Below are 17,760 nucleotides of genomic sequence, written 5' to 3' on the forward strand. Positions count from 1 at the left end.
CAGTAGCTAATGAACTCGAACTTCTCCTACATTTTTGTGTTTATTTGAAGGCGAGACATTTATTTAGCAGCATTTGCCAACTTTGCACAAAAGAACACCTGCATCTCTTGTCAATAACGGGACTAGTGAAGCGTGTAGAGCAGGTAAGCTTCTTGCATTTTGATACTTTGTGATTGATTCATTTCCGGATTCATCAAAGTGTGTTCCATTTAAAAGTAAATCGCCTTCAGATCTCCAATTCCATGTTTTCCATTCCTCTTCTGCTGCATTCATATGTTTAGTTACCTGTCATAAGTTGTCGTGGCATTAGTTTTCATAGAACCAAGGGCGTTAGTGTCAATATTTTGATTCGGGTGAGAACAAGGTGATAATTATGTTGAACCAACACGGGGCAAGTCCCCTGAGAGACCGAAATGAAAGCTTATCAGCTTACCGTTTTACTAGCTAGTACATCACTGTTCAGGAATCTATTGCCTTGGCTATAGATCGTTGGAGCTGAGCTTCCACCAATGGCGTATGTCAGCCAGTGAGTGTAGTGATTATTTACGATATGGAAAACACCAAATCTACACCTGAAAAAATCATTTGATAAAAAAAGAACATTGTTAGCCACATTTGAGTTTGTTGCGAGTTATAGCGAGCGAGTGTCAAACTAAGGTATTCTGGTAGCACTAATGGTGGATTGTTTCGGATGAATCATGTCCGACTGCGTCATGTTGGGTCGGATGCAGTTGTAGCTGAACTAGCTTAATTGAATACACCGAAATTTTCTTATGTGCTATAGTATTCATCCGAGGTAGCAACTTGTTAAAATGTTATTTTATTTTGATTAAAATACTTCTCATAATGAATATACAACAACAACAACATCAGAGACTTAATCCCAAAATGGTTTGGGGTCGGCTGACATGAATCATCCTTTATAATCGTCCCTGGGTGAACGCACACCTCAAAATGCGAATAGAAAAGGGAAAAATGAAAACAAAAGGGGGAGCGAAAATGTAATACAAAGTCAAGGTAAACTTACCGGTTTTAAAATTGAATTCCGGATTTCTTTTATAAAAACTTTAAAATTTAAATCGAGAGAAAAGATTAAAACGATTTTGAAAACTGAAATAGAATTAATGATCCGGAATGCCTTAAAATTCCGGATTTCTTTTATAAAAACTTCTCACAATGAATATAAAAGGTAAAAAAATGATTGAGACGGGGAAGAATAGTATGAATACCTTGGAAGTCTCTGATTAAGCCCTTCACCAAAATGGTTGAATGCAACGGTAACTCGCATTTTCTTATCGTCTACATTTTCATCGCTGTTCCCCAAGAGCATGACCTTATTATGATGGGTCAAGTAGTTGTTAGATATGGTTACCATTGTCGAACCATGGACAACATCGAGCAACCCATCTCCGCATCTTGACAATGAGCAATGATCTATCCATATATGGCTCGAGTTGGTAACGGTCATCCCATCTTCAGAGCAGTCATGTACCCGAAGACCGTGTATGATTACATTGGTCACGTTTGTCATGTCTAAGCATGTACTTACGCTAGACGAGATGGTAACTTTAGCTCCTCTGCCATCTATCGTCTTGAATGAATTAATCTGTAATTGGTATTCAAGCTTGATCGACATATCCCTCGCAAAAACGATCCATAATGGTCGATCCTGCATGGCACCGTACCTCAATGTGCCCACTTGAGGGTTATGACGGTCATCCCTCGGGTCTGTGACCACATAGATCGAGCCATTAAAGCCACCTTTCGCCCTCCTGCCAAAACCAATGCTGCATTTAGCCAGGTCTTGTCGGTTTTTAGCCCAGTGACGGTCATAACGCCAGCAATCATCGATTGGGTTTCCTGTCAAATTGTTTCTACACAATTCTAAATCCCTGCAAATTTAGAAAGTTAAGGGTGAAACAAGTGTGAGAACGTCTCACGTAATAATTACCCTAATAAAATAGGGTCGTATAATATAAATACAATATTCTTATATGTATGGTGGTTTCATACTCTTCTCCGGGTGGCGAAGTAGGTGATGTGCATGGCCTAGGAGTTTGAGCTGGAGAAATGCTCAGCTTGGGTCCTTGAACAGGCGAGACGCTTGGCTCAGGTCCTCGGATATGCGGTATAGATGTCGTAAATGCTAGAATTGGTGATGGACAAGTGAAACATATATTAGATAGAACAAACACCAAGAACACAAAAAAGTTCATTTTTCCTATGTTCATTGGGTAAAAAATATGTTGCATTTGCAGTGAAAATACTAGAATTTACTGCCACTGGAAATTACTGTGGCTTAAGATTGAATTTTTTTTTTTTTTTTTTTTTTTGTTTTAACAAATGTTAAGCTTTTGTTAAGAGAAAGACTAAAATTACTCCATGTGTGTCTTAACATCCAGCTACATTAATTAACAAGAAAAGAAGGTAAACTTGTAACTACAGATCTACGGAGTTATATCTTCTGAAAACGTTACTACCATTGTAAGTTGTAACGAAAACTGATGTCATTACGCCTCTAATTAACAAAAAAAAAAAAAAAAAAAAAAAAAAAAAAAAAAAAAACCAATGTTTTACTAACTTTCTTCAAAAACAAGTTTTAAGGACACAAGCTTAAAGACGCGTCTCGTATAGAGATGCGCAAAGGGGTGTAAATGTTTATTTTTTGCAAGCTACTCCTATATCCACCAACAAAATTGACTTGACCTAAATGACGCGACCATAACTCCCCCTGATAGTCAAGCTGAACCTAATATGAAGCTTTCGACTGATAGTCAGCTCAAGTTCTCTGGAACTCATATTGGCCCGGTCCAAAATGAACTGATAATAACACACCTAAAACAAACTAAAACCCGAAAATAACCCAATCACAATTGATGTAATTGCTCATGGATAGAAAGAAACCATTTACCACATCTATTAATACTGCCTTCTTCATTGAAAGCATGAATAGACGATTTTCCATAATAATAAAAATATATATCCATAGAGAAGCGCACAAGTATATGATTACAGAGACGGTATTATGTACACTGAACAGGTTGCATCTGCCTAGCTTCATCGTGTATGAATTATGATTGATCTTCAGCATCACTCTCAGTAGTCCTACTGCAATTCATATTCTCTTCAAACTTCATTTGCTTTACGATAGATTGAGGCAGCATACTTGGCGATGTTAGTGTCAGGTGATTGACGAAGTTGTCCCATGACTGGGAACAACTCTGACGAACAAATACACTGCCTGCAAGAAGAATGTGCACACATCTTTCCTAACGCAAATAAAACGATCTTTAGAGGAGATTCATTTATCGCGTCCTTTCTTGGGGGATTCAATGCTGCCACTGAGCACTCCGAAACCACTTGAAGTAAGGCCTGTGTGGTTTTTAGATAAGTTTGAGTTAGTCTCGTAAGTCATAAGTGATGATCTTCTATTAACCTAGAAACTGATATCAACAAACATATCATTTAGATTCTTCAATATGAAATTTTTTTGGGTTTTTCTACATGGTACCCCTATACTCCTTCGAATTCTATGTGACACCCTCGCTTTTCAAAAATATCCGTGGTACCCCTAAACTTAATGAAAACATCTTAAAATACCCAAAATGCTCTAATCTGCCTCTTTTAAATGTTTATTTTATGCATGTTCGATTGACTTTGTGGCAATAATTTGTCATGTGGTTAACATAAATATCATTTAATCAATCATAAACCTATTTTCTTTACAAAATTTAACTGTTTAAAAACTTGATTTTTAGTAGTTTGGGTATTTTAAGAACATTTTACTAAGTTTAGGGGTACCACTAATATTTTCAAAAATTTAAGGGTACTATGTAGAATTCAAAAAAATACAGAGGTATCACGCAGAAAAACCCAATTTTTTATATGGTTTATACTCTCATTGTCCAGAAAAGATGACCGCGTTTCCTTTTGAGTTTGTTTCAAAGAGTGATAGACGCTTAAAGATATTCTCATTATAGGGTTTGATCAGAATAAACATCTCCGTTAACATGGAAGGGAGTTTTGGTTTTCCCTTGTACCTTTAAAATGAGCTCAAAGCAAAATTCTTCAGTTTTTTTGGGATAGATGAACAGAAATAGTTTTACATTAGAAGTTCAGTATATAAAGACGACAAACCTGGATTGCACCCTTAGTCACCATATCTTCACAGAGCTTGTTGGAGTTGCGAACAAGATTGCTAAGCGCACCAGCAGCATTCGCTTTTATTTTATCTTCCTCCGGTGAAAGTAGCAGTTTAGTTAGTTGAGGTATGGATCTTCTCAGTTCTTCATACAAGAGTTCGTTATGGAAAGCTGCGTTTCCAATCTGAGAGGCCAATGAGAAACAATCCTTGTTAATCTACAGTACTGAAGAACTTCGATGGCAACACTATTGAAGAATATAACATGAATAATCACTGAAATGGTAAACAGCACATAAAAGGAAATGACAAATAGTTTAAGTATGCAAATAAAGCTAAGGTCGTCGTGAAAATGTAGAGAACATATTTTTTAGACAAGAAAGTTGATTATAAATGTCAAAGCTATTTAAGATTCAGAAAAGAAAAATGTACACGAAAGCATCAAAGTACAAACAGTAGAAGATAGATGTCCTTGAGATTGGAGGATCTTACAGCAAAACAGGCGTATTTCCTTGTAGGCTTATCTGGGTCAGCGCATCGATCAATGAGATGACCGATGATACCGTGCCTTGACTGTAAAGAAGAAAAAAATACATTTATGAAGAAATCATTAACAAGTAGAGGGGCTGACAGCAAAAGTAAAGAGCATAAGCAAGAGACTGTGAGTTACCAGAGAATTATAGAAGTAAGAGCTATGCCGACACATATTGCCTATAGCACTACAGGCCTTTTCTCGTAAGGTATGATCTTCACAAATGAGTAACTCCTTTAGCCGCATCAGGATACTTGCCTTGTCAATATACTCGTAGAAACCCTGCAAGCAAACATGACACCTTTAACATACAGGTGTGATGCCTTGGAATCCACATCAGCAGGTGTGATTTATTTTTAAACGACTAAGAAAGGGACTATATGTCAAATGTGGTATGAGGGACAGGGAAACCTTCAAACATTCAGTGACTGAAAAGACCCTAACAAAGAAAACTCTCAATGTGCGCTGTTTATGTTCCAAAATAGCAGTTGGACATTCTTATACAATTTTCATTGTAGGTCATCCGCAAACGATCTCTCAATGTTTCTTTAACATAAAAATAAGGAAGCACTATTTTAGGCGGAAGCCTTTGAGAGCTAGGATAATGCAGTATTAGTTGCTGACTTGCTGTAGCCTGTATGATTGTATGTGCCAAATCTCTAAGATTTGAAAGGTTATTTCTTAAACTATGCACAGCAATGCTATTATACTTGCCTAAAGAAATTCATGTAGAATGTATAATGATTAACTTCATACAAAAGATAGTTAAAGTCTTGAGAGGAGAGACATTAATTTTGAACATAAAATCTTAGGCTACAATGTGCATTAAGAGTTAAAACTCAAGGATGACTCTAGATTTATGATGGAGAGGGTGTTTCTTGGGAAACTGACTTTACCATCTATGGAGTAGTTGCCTCTAACATTATATATGCATTGAGTAATTGGACGGAGGTTAGATATCACAGGCACCATGCACAAAACATGTTAAACTGGTGATACAGAACCTCTTGATATCCATATTCCATCATAGCACAACAGTGCGCATTTCTTACTGAAACATATAAAATTGTCGGCAATGACAAAGTTGTGCCTTTAGGATGCTTAACACAACTACACAAGCCATGGCAAACTGCTAATACATCATCTTATAAAAAAAAAAAGGGGCAGCCCGTCCGGGGAAGGGTCCCACCAGAAGGGTGTAATTGGGGCAAGCCTTCCCTTGCCATTTTGGCAAGAGGCCGCTCCAAGGACTTGAACCCGTGACAAAATGTCATCAATAATCCATCATAGCACGACAGAGCATTTCTTAATTATTACTACTGAAGCATAACAAAATGTCAGCAATGACAAAGTTGTGCCTAAGGAACCTTTAAGATGCTTATCACTATCATATTGCTAGTAAAGAAAGCTATGGCCCTACCATATATAAATACTTTTGCATGGTAAAAATACTGACCTTATCAAAACGAGCAAGATCAGATACTATCATAAGGACATTAAGAATGACATCTCTAGGAGAGGAACCATCAATCAATCTCCTTATTCTGTTAGTTTCTAGTATTCCCTTTCCCACAAGGATTGTCAATCGTTCATAGCTAACCATTTTAGCAAGGAATGCCACAACCCTTCCTGTGTCCTTCAACTCCAAACCATCAGCACATCGTAGAACTCTGGCGGGAACTCCAGCCTGCAAACTCATAGCCATACTAGTTAAAAATATGCAGAAAAATAGTACAGCATAGAAGAAAGAATGTAAATAACAGTAGATCTTATGGACTAGCTTCTGCAGAACATATATGGGAAAACATATATTTGATGCTTCATTACCATCAGTCAGGCAACAATGCAGCAGCAATACTGCGACACGGGCCACGGCTATTACTACTTATCTGACAGCAGCCATATCAGGAACTAATGCCCAACAGTCAACTAGATACGTGTTATACACACAGAAATGCAGGTCAGACAATTTCAATATAATGCCAACCAGTGATCAAGTACTGGTGTCATCCCATTGTGGAACAACCTGACCAACTGACCTTACCCAAAGCCAACTCAAATCCGAAAGTATACAACCCCAACATGAAATTACTCGCACACATCCAAAATGACTAATTTGAGACAGGGACCTTAATAAACAATCATGACCCGAAATGACCCCACCTGTAAGCTGTACCCACTACCCACCAGACCCAAACCGACATTTAGCCAAAATGATCCAATCTGTTATCGCCTGACCTGAGGAGATGTACTCAAAATGACCTGACCTGAATTATCCATTTGCCACATGATTTCAGGAGTAGTAACGGCCAAGAACTTTGGAAGAAAATAATTCATTAAGAACATGCAAAATGAGAAGAGGCCATCTAACCTCTACAAGAATCCCAGTGTACTTATCAACGCTTTCCTGTATAGCTTTCAGAGTATTAAAGTCCTCCTTGCATACTCTTGCACCAGGGGAGCCCACATTTAGAAGAAACCCGCTGCTTACCGAGGCAGTTGGGGACGGAAAACCAGAAGCACTTTGAACAGCGACAAAAGGGAAAGCAAGAAAATCAATCACCACATTTATTGTATCCCTCACTCCATTCTTCCCCCCTCCAGGCCCAAACCACGATTTAAGGAGCCTAAGATGAGCATCAGAAACCAAATCACTGATACATTTGACATGTTCATTCCTCAGAAGTATTTGTCGAAAAGTTAAAGCACCACCTGAAAGACAAAAGCTTAAAGATGAAACGGCCCATGTAACCCCAAAAGGAGACAGCCCAACAGAATCCTTTACATGATTGGTTCCTTGATTTTGGACATGAACATTGTTTCCCAGCAAATCTAGAAGAAATTGTGGGAGTCCACTAGCACAAACTTGCTGAGCGGCTAATGGTCCTCCCTGTTTCAGTTTATACTCGAGCAAGCCAACACATCCATCTCTCATCCCATGCCACTGTGACAGCATACAGTTTGTTGAACAGTTGCTTTCATCCAATTCTTTATGATTTATTTTGAGGTGTTCATAAAGTGTAGTAGTACAAGGGACTAGGGGCATTGCAATATCTGATAGAGAAGCTCCAGAGTCGAGATATACAATAGATGCAAAAGCAAGCATAGCTGATGCACAATGAGATTTAAATAAGCTGGCTCCTCCATCTTTACAAGAAAAAAGATTGGCAAGTGATGAAAGTCTTGATTGTTGGTTTCTTGAAGATGCAGTAAGAATAAACGATGAAGAATTTCTTCCTGCTGACTTAAAAGATTGGGCAATTGTCGTAAGAAGCAGACATGATTGCAAAGCAAGCTCATGAGGATTGGTGAACTTGCATGTCAAGCCCTTAGCATCAACAGATGGTGAGTCTTTGTTCATAGAGAAACCACATTGAGAGATTATGGAGAATATCTCGGGAATAAATGATGAATCCTCGCCACCACTTACAACAGTTGTGACAGGCAACGAACTGGGAAGGCCACAAAGAACACTTGGCATTTTGGTACTGTGTGTGCAGCACCGAACAAGTAGCTGAAATAAAAGTAGTTTCATGTTTATATTAATAAAGAAGATACAAGACAGAAAAAGCAAGAGGGTATAGGTATAACAAAGCTCGGGACTTGCAATTGCAGAAACTATTGCCAGATATATTTCTGAACTTAACAAAAACACGACATTGATGAACCTCAATAAATTGAAGCCCACGTAATATTGCTTTCTTCTTTCTATCAAGGCCAAGATTACTAGATCTGATTTGCTATCATAGCCTGTTAAGCTGTAGCAAGGCCTCCTTGGAAAAATTACATCTACCTTTTTCAATAAACTGAAGCAAATGATGAAAATCATCTTAAAAAAAAGCATGGTTTTAATGTCTCAATCAAGCTTTGTCTGCTAGCTCGGGTGTATTGATGAATAATCAAGAGACAATTTTCCATTGCTAGGCATAAATACCAAAGTGCCAATAATGCACAAAGATGTAAACAATGAAGAGAAGGTAATCAAACCTGAATAGTCGCTAGGAGTACAGCTTCATTACGCTGGCGGAGGCAGTAGTATATCGCAACAAAAACCGGTTTGGATTTGAGGAACATTCCTGTTAGAGCCTCAATAATCTTTTTACAATCAGTTCCAGTATCAGGAGACCAGTCAAGGTCCTTGATGTCAAGTCGAACTAACGAATGGCTCTGATGCAAGGTGAGAGGAAATATCCAAGGTTTAACTTTGTTGGACATATTTTCCAAGGCATCTATCAGAAAACAAAGCGCTTTGCACCCTTCAGAAGCAGAACGTTGAAAAGAAGGCGAACTAGTGAGACCTGTCCCTGCTGTGGCCAGACACATGCATAGGTGATCAACTAAACCACTCGTTTTTGCATGGTCAAGAATTTTCTTTAAGGTATCGATAGTTTCTTTGGGCCCAGAAACATCAGTTGCTTTCAAAGCAGATGAAACTTGATTCAACATAATTGCAACGCAAGAGGTGGACTCATACAGAACTCTGCCACTCGAATCTTCTGAGCTACTAACAACCTGTCATGGTGTTTCATGTGTGTGAAATGTGACGGAAAGAAGATTAACTATCTGAAGAGAGGAAAGTTCAGTATGATAGGAGTGCAAAGCATAAAACCTAGCCAGTCAGCTATGATGAAGTAATAGCCATAAAATACAGTATCTACCCAAGGTTTTTAGTTTGATTGTGATGAATTCAGTCTGCAACAGATATACTCCATAGTGAAATGTGAGAACCGACGAAAAAAAATTATTTAAATTTTCCTGAAAGGCTAGAAGATAGGCATGTGCATGCACACTATATATGACACGGATTATGGACAACGAGCTACACACCTACAAATAGTTCACTAATGGAATGGGGCATCAAAAGAAAATGAACATAATAAAATCCATATAAATGATGCCAATTGCCAAGATCATAGTCTAGTTCCTACTAATTATTGCCATACTCTAAGAAAAACAATAAAAAGAAATAAAAAATCTACAGCTCAAACCAAAAATAAAGGTTGATTGTGGATTTTCAGCTTAACACTTCAGGTTTTGAAGTTTTGAACTACTTAATTACAGTACCTTTCTCAAATATCTGGGCATTTAAAGTTGCAAGTTTTGCACTTGTTCCAGGAATTAAATTGTGCATGTAAATTATATACTTGCAACGAAAAAGTGAAAAAGGAAGAAGCGTAGATATATTACCTGCAAGAACAACTCGACTAGGGTTACCCACTGAGTGAAACTTGAGCTACCATAGTTGTCCCCACCGCCATCAACCAATCTCCTTATGATTGAGAAACTCTGCAGAGTGAAATCGCATAGTAACAATCCACAAAAAGATCTCAACACTCTACACATCACAGATAGCTATATGCAAACTTCTGAAAGCTCATATAAAACTGAGGCTTATGTTTGAATATATAATAGTTGTAACAATCTGAGAAGAGTAAGCTAAAGTGCCAAAAACATCACACAGAAGCAGCGCATGCAATATAGACAAAAAAAACGAATGCTGTCTCGCTTAAAATTGGCCCCTGACTCATTAATGCCTGAACCGCATTTATCACCAGGACTTGGCTGTAATTTTCAGACATCCAAGCTCATACGTTAGAAACAAATCTTGATTAAAATTTTTAGGATAATAAGATTGTTATGTGACTTCCATTATCAAAAGAGAGGTTAGAGGGGAGTTTATTTCTAGATTTTTTCTATAATGATGCTCTCCAGCAATGATACTTATTCAAAAGCAATAGAGTAGTTAAGAGATAATCGCCAATTACACTTGCACGCAAAATAGGAGCGTCAACTCTTACTGATGTTCATGCATTCTACCAATAAGATTGAAAAGTGCATCACCTAGTTGTGTTCATTGAGCAAAGTTGCATGAGGCACTAGGTCTAGAAGCAATTAGTAGCTTGTGGTGGATTACTGTTCCAAGGAAAATTCTTCGCAGGCTTAGAATTACATTGGTGCGGTGGTGCCTACCTAGGCTGCATCTGAGACTTGACTGGGCTTTTTGTTATGCAGCTAGTGACTCAGTCAATGTCATCTTCCTGATGACTCTTATTACTAAAAAGCCTCTCACCTATCAAGCAAATCCGCTCCACACGATACAGAATAAATGAACACACACATGCTCAACAGCTCAAGTACATACACATACGAGAAAGAAAGAAGTTTAAATTGCATACCTTAGCAATCACGTCATAGTTATCAATCTTCTTTTGGCCAAGAAGAGCGGACGTCAGTCCAAGAAGCTCAAAAATAATTTCATCTCGGTTAGCATGTGCAATAGCATCAGCAGCTACTAAGTTTGAAAGAATTCTGAATGATTGATTTAAACGAAGAATATCCTCCTTCCTAAGAAATACGGGGGGAAATAATGTTAAACTCTTGGTAGCCAACTTCATAAGCAATTCAATGATTTCAATCATTAATTTAACCTGAAAAACAATGTTTCATTGTCTTTAGGTACCTGTTTTCTACCATAAGACTAGTCTACAGAGGTTTCTATTCTGATCTAGTAATCCGTCACTACACAGGGCAGATGTATAATACATTCTTTGATGATTCACTGAACATCACATAAATGGAATTCCTAGAACTACATCTTCCCCTTAGCAATTTCATACATATTCATGAGTATTGCCAATGCTATTTTTTATAAATCAAAATGTTAACTATCCTTTCAATGTTTTAATCTTTTTCCTGCAGAAAATTAGCCATGGCCCTTTTTGCATGGTTTAGTGTAAAAGTCAACATTCCGCAGACTAATCATAATCGTATGATACATTAACATGTCTTTTTCTTCATCATTTTTTCCAAAGATTTTAAAGCTTAAGACTTAAATTCACCACCGACCCGCCAAAATATAGCTGTTGATGAAAAAAGGTGTAAAGGACAAAGGCATATGGAGCTTTTTTATTTGACATAGAAGGCAAGTGGTCATGAAATTGCCGTGACCGGATAAATTTTGCTGAAAATGACCTAGAACAATATGTCATATCTATTTCTGGACTAATGCAACTTTGAAAGGAAGCTCACGTAGATAATTCAGATTGCTAGTTATCAAACATATGTCATCCATATTCAAAAATTGACTATGTTCATTCACCTGCCCGAGTTGATGCCTTTAGATAAAAATCTAACTGGTTCCAGAATAAGAGCCAGCGCCTCTTTTTCTTGGCCTAACAACTTTGCACTCTTGACAGTACGTGAATTACTTTCAAGTCGATCCAGGGGAAGGCTTCCTGAACAAAGGGTTGAAACTTGAAATAAGTGAACACTGGTGATAAATTAACAATGTTAATACATGCTGTGACAAATACAGCCATATAGGTGCCAAAGAATTCAGAGGGGGAGAGTACTCAAAATGATAGCAAGCTATGATGTCCTATTTAACTTGTTAAGCCAAAAAAAACTTGGATATGAGAGTACTTGCTTCAAATATTAGTTATAAGGTGTGAAATTGCCCGTTGATCCTACTCCATATAAGCATTGAAACTCAACATGTAATGGATTGAAAAAGAAGACATATTTGAAAATCAAGAGAATGAAACGTTGATATGATCAATAATATTTTGCCATGAAATGTACAGGAGATTAATCAAATGCGCAAGACGATACAATGTGATTGGCATTGGTTCGAGTACCTGTAACTCCAGTTACCTCCTCAGTCAGAACTATCTCAGATGCACTGGGTTCAGAATCACAGTGACCGCCTGAGAATCACAATCAGAATAAATAATGGTCATTAACTCAACCTCAATTCCGTTCACGCCAATGACTCACTGTTAGTTCTTTAACTGTAAAGTACTAGATTAAACGATCCAAGTCTTACAACAATTTAATCATGAGAACCTCTTTGTTGCTGACATTGGGGTAAGAGTATGAGACTATGAGATAGTATGCTCAGAAGTATTTAATATGCTTATAAACTAATTATTTAAGATACTGTTGAGGCCTTACTACTAAGAGTAGCATTGTTGGGGCGAACAGGCAAAGGAATTTTCGGAGCTTCTACTTTACATGCAGCTTCACACCTCGTTGATGACTTTTCAGAAGAATGCAACCCCTGCGAAAAATCGGAGTAGACGAATGAGCTGCTAGACAGTTGATGCAACAATTTGTTATAAGCACTCACTTGTTTACAGAATTATCAAATAACGCTTGCCTGTGTGCCTGCAGAAGTTTCTTTAACAAAAGGGTGCTCGAGAAGAGCTGGCCAAGAAAGTCTCTGTTGTGGGACCTAATTTTTAACAATTTAAAAATTGATTAGCATCATCACGATAAATTCATGAAATGATTTAGAAAGCAAGAAAGAAATTTAATAACAACCTTGTTCAGCAGTCCCTTTAAGAAGCTTTTGAAATCAGGGCTGATGTTTTCCGGATATTTAACTGGGTCCTGCAGAAAAGATAAAGCCAAATCATTCACAATTATGAAATTCTCTGTTCTGTAAACTTTTTTACTTTTAGGAGCTCGTTCTGTATGTACCTTAATAATATGCCTAATAAGTGCATAAACTGAATTCGTATAAAACGGAGGTTGACCGACAAAAAGCTCATACCTGCATAGATATTAGCAGCATAAGTATGAATGAATGGTGCATTATGCACTTAGTATTCTTACAAACTTTAAAAAATATCTTACATATAATCTAACAAACATAAGTAATTTTGTACTTGCAGTGACAGGAGCAATATAATGCACAAAGTACTAACAGAATTACTCCGAGAGACCACAAGTCAGCGGTGTGGTTGTATGGCTGTTCACGAACAAGCTCTGGAGCCATGTACAACGGAGTACCTGGTACAATTTTTAACATAAATAAAAATTAGACAAAATTTGGTGTCCTTCTCTTCCTGAGACTGTAGAGAAGTTTGTTAGAAAGGAACAAAAGGAACTTTACTTAGAAAACAACTTGTGAAAATAATGTACAAAACAACAGGCTAACCTTTGATTGACCGGAGAACAACAGTGTTCATTGACATGGCACGAGCGAATCCGAAATCACAGAGCTGAAGTGAACACGCACAAAAGAGATAAGACAAAAGGTTAAACGGCAAGGAATATGTCATAAATTAATGGCAGTATATAAAATAAATTGTGGAATAAATGAACACTTGAGTCGATTCAACCTTAACAACAGAGCCTGAGCCAATGAGTATATTTTGTGGCTTCATGTCCCTGTGAATGATTCGGTTGGAATGCAAGTAATGCAATGCTCTAACCTGCAGTTGCAGATAAAACCATATGAACATCAGGAAATTTCATATAGTAAATGTGTTGAGCATCAAAATCATAGATTGTATGCCAACATTGACAACTAGTTCTAAAAGATCATAGGAAGATAAAAGATAACTTGATCAGACAGGATTTACCAATTGCTTCGCAATTGCTCGTACTTGCTCTTCGGGTAGGCATTTATCATCCTCGAGAATCTCAAATAGTTCACCCTAGAAGACGAATTTTTTTGTCAGATCCGCATAAAAACAATGTTGACACTGAAACATCCCATTTGTTAAGTGCTTTATTTATTAAACTACACTAGCTTGCATTAATTAAGGTCCAGAAGTGACAGTCTCTCTAGAGTACCACATTTTACATAGCCTAATAGGCCGGTGACAAGCACTTTCAGTTCAGCCTTCGAGAAGGTAGTTAGAATGGAGAGAAATAAACCTGGGCAAATTCAGTTACGACACAGAATTCTTGTGGAGTCTCAAAGGAGTCCAGCATTTCTATTATATTTTCATGTTTCAGCTTTCGGAGAATCTGCATTTTGAACCAAACAAAAGTAAAATAAATAACGGATTATCACCTAGTGACATAAATAGTGATTGTAGAATATGTAAATAGCAAAATGAAGAGTCAAAACTATCAACTTGAAAACATATACATAGAAACCCGCATAAAAATACATAAAATATCCAACAAGTATTGTCAAATACACTGATCTCTGACTCAGTGGCATTTTCATGTTATCAATCTCAACTAATTTAATGAATAAATAATTGAACACACAAAACTCTAGGGAGTAAGACAAATGGCTATTCATATTTTCACGGACACAGATTCTAGTTTCCTCTGCAATAGGCCTTCCTCTCAAAGTGAAGTTTCGCACAAACCTATGCAGCTTTACTAGAGATCATAGGCCTTTTCTCAGTTTTTGTAGTCACCCTTTAAGGCCTTGGTGGATTTCCTCCAGTATGATGTATAGAATTGATCTTGATTTGGTATGTGGTCTCTACAGCAGAATTCTCAAATTCCAGCTTAAAATCTGACGAGTGTAAACTGTAAACTGTAAAGTCTTAGTGTCTAGAAGACTGCCTTTTACCGTAGAATTGAGGGGGGAAGGAAGTGTTCCTAAGAGGCAAGACCTATGTCACATGACTCACATCAAAAAGTAGTTCTAAAAGTAAGTCCAAAGTCCCACTCTAGGAGCGTGTCTGGTTCATGATCATGATCATGAAGGGGAGGTAAGAAAAAGGAAAGCAAGAGAAGCAGTGTTTCACTTGTTTGGTCCAATTATCAGAAAATAGATCGTATATGGAATGGAAGAATAGAAAAAGAGAAAGAGATGGAGAAAACAAAAGAGAATCAGTTTTTCAGCTGTTTGGCTCAACCAGCCGTATTGAAGGAAGGTCACTTAGTTAACTGATCATAAAACTAAATAGACAAAGGAAGCCTGAAGTGAAGCGAGAGGAAAGCGAGGAGAAGCAGTTATATGGTTGTTTGGTACAATAAACATTAGTTGAGGAAATCTCTTTGTTTGGTTGGTTGATCAAACAGGGATTAGAACATAGAGGATCCTAAAAAAGCTCTTGTGTTGTTAGATTTCTTTCCATCTAAAATCATCCAATCTAAGAGGAAAAGAAATTGATACTCCCATGAGAAGGCTTTTTAAATCCTATCCGTTCCCCAAATCCGATTTCAACCAGAAAAAGGAAAATGTTCTAGTTCCTCCCTCTATCTTTCCTTTCACTCAATATATCCCTGCCAAACTGCTTGTTGGCCATGCACACTTCTAACTGTAGTGTTAGAATCCAAACAAAATATACTTGAGTAATTTCTCATCCACATTAGATTTGGAACAGAATCTTGGGGATAACCTTGCTTCAACAATTATACGGAGTATGTTGGGAGCAAGAATCCACCAAAGGAAGGGGCCTAAAATAGAAACTAAGGCATCCATTCCAAGATGGTAAATAAATATCGTCATATATTGGAAACTTTTTCAGCAATTTCCAAGCTGGTTTTCAAAGTCGGATACATGCAATCATACTTAGGGTGTGTTTGGATAGCAAAAGTGGAGAGAAAGGGAGGGGAGGGGGAAGGAGGGAAGGGAGTGGGAGAGAAGGGAAGGGGAGGGGGAATGAGATGTGAGTGTTTGGATACAATTTCCCTCCAAATCTTGCCTATTGTGGAGAGATTTTGATTAGGCTTGGAAGAGGTAAATTGGATCCCTCCAAATCTCTCCCCCTCCATTTCCCTCCACCCTCATTTGCTATCCAAACAAGGGATTTTAAATCTCTTACTCTCCCTCCCTTTCTTTTCCCTCCAATTCCCTCAATCCAAACATACTCTTAATTAACAAAAGCTACATCCTATTAAACCAATTACTGAGTACTACACTAGTCCTACTTAAATCAGCAAAATCTGCATGCTGCTGGAACAATCAAGATCTTGTTACAAAAGAGAACTTGAACATTCTTCACCATGCTACTGGATTAATCGTATATTGCAGATATCAACTACATTTAGCTGATAGTTCAAGTCTTCAAGATTATTTCCCAGAATGTTATCAGAGTAGCTACACTAGCTAGAAACAACTTAAACTCTCCCCTCACGTACTAAGCAAAAGAGTACAGTACTACGCATACTTTCCCAGTAAGGACGAGTACAAGATTCATGAACAGGTGGTTCAAGATTACTCCAAACAGTCGTGACACAATTTACAGCACAATTCAGAGTTCAGAACACGAACAATCCACCTCACAAGTTGTACTACAGCCAAAACCTAAATTGATTAGGCAAAAAGACTTTTAAAGTCCACACCGCCTCACTTTAAGACCGTCTGACCCGAAAACAAACTATTTCCTCCAATTTCCATCACAATACAAGCTATCTACCCTAAATTTTCAACTAATCAACATCCAGATTTAGAAACTAAACAAAAAACAATGCAATCAATTAAACATCATTAAACGACCTCGATTTCCTGACGGAGATTATGAAGATCTTTATCACTCTTTCCATGCTTCATTATAAACTTCATTGCAACTGTCTGAAATTCCAAATCACAAAAACATCAATCCTCCAAAAAATTAAACACATACAATAAATGAAGTAAATGACTGTAAAATTGAACGATGTATTTACCTGTCCACTAAATTTTCGCCTTCCTTTATAGACCTTACCAAATGAACCTTCACCAACAAGCTCAATTACATGGTAATTTTCAACCCCCATTTTTTTGAAATTTTTCGATTTTTTTACCTAGAATTAAACCGTTAAAGTAAGATTTAAATACTTTAAACTGAAATTGAAAGTTTCAATAATTGTTGAACGATTAAATCGCGGCGATTAATCAGCTTAGGGTTTTGAAATTGGGGAAAAAATTGAAGTTGAGAGAGAGAGAGTGGGTGTGTGTGATGTTTGGAATATGCTTTCCCGCTCGTACGTTTTGTTTAGATTTGGTTTTTGAAAAATAGTTCAAGGTTTACGTTAGGAAATGAGTCAAATGACTCAATTTGAAATCGACGGGTTTTGAACTCGGGCTTTTTGTATGACTGTTGTGAGTTATTAGCAACGATTTTATAGCATTTTGTGAGAAAAATACTTTTTTTTTAATACCTTTTTATCTTTAATAAATTTCTTATAAAGGATAAAATGAGAAATTAACGTTCATTATATGTTATTACACTTTAAAACTAATTGGTAAAATAGTACGAAGTAGTAGTTCATTGGTTGAAAAAGTATTTGATTCTTTAGTATTTCGTCGATTTCGAGAGACAAACATAGAACACCCATCAATCAATATTAATTGTTTTTTATGAATTTCAAACATGCCTCAAAGCGAATATTTTTATCTTGTATCATC

The 17,760-nt window shown here is 37.2% G+C and overlaps 2 protein-coding genes across 2 annotated transcripts; both read right to left on the minus strand.

The window, feature by feature from the left end:
- Positions 1 to 209: 209 nt before the first annotated feature.
- Positions 210 to 1,900, minus strand: LOC141621911 (putative pectate lyase 22; the record flags this gene model as incomplete). The annotated part of the gene is made up of 3 exons (XM_074438044.1): positions 210 to 263; positions 434 to 572; positions 1,230 to 1,900. Coding segments are annotated over 3 exons (864 nt in total), but the record flags the coding sequence as incomplete, so codon positions are not given.
- Positions 1,901 to 2,895: 995 nt separating this feature from the next.
- On the minus strand, positions 2,896 to 17,447 carry LOC141618472 (serine/threonine-protein kinase TIO). Its single transcript, XM_074435588.1, has 22 exons — positions 17,040 to 17,447; positions 16,870 to 16,944; positions 14,340 to 14,432; positions 14,042 to 14,116; positions 13,799 to 13,891; positions 13,615 to 13,678; positions 13,382 to 13,466; positions 13,155 to 13,227; positions 12,996 to 13,064; positions 12,832 to 12,906; positions 12,627 to 12,732; positions 12,311 to 12,379; positions 11,773 to 11,908; positions 10,850 to 11,018; positions 9,861 to 9,959; positions 8,661 to 9,185; positions 7,045 to 8,187; positions 6,130 to 6,360; positions 4,812 to 4,955; positions 4,634 to 4,714; positions 4,138 to 4,326; positions 2,896 to 3,372 (listed from the first exon to the last, which is right to left on the minus strand). Exons 1-22 carry the CDS (start codon positions 17,127 to 17,129, stop codon positions 3,127 to 3,129), a joined length of 3,930 nt encoding a protein of 1,309 aa, XP_074291689.1. The 5' UTR covers positions 17,130 to 17,447; the 3' UTR covers positions 2,896 to 3,126.
- Between the last annotated feature and the right edge of the window lie 313 nt (positions 17,448 to 17,760).

This window comes from Silene latifolia, chromosome X (genome assembly GCF_048544455.1).
Source record: "Silene latifolia isolate original U9 population chromosome X, ASM4854445v1, whole genome shotgun sequence".
Classification (NCBI taxonomy): Eukaryota; Viridiplantae; Streptophyta; class Magnoliopsida; order Caryophyllales; family Caryophyllaceae; genus Silene; species Silene latifolia.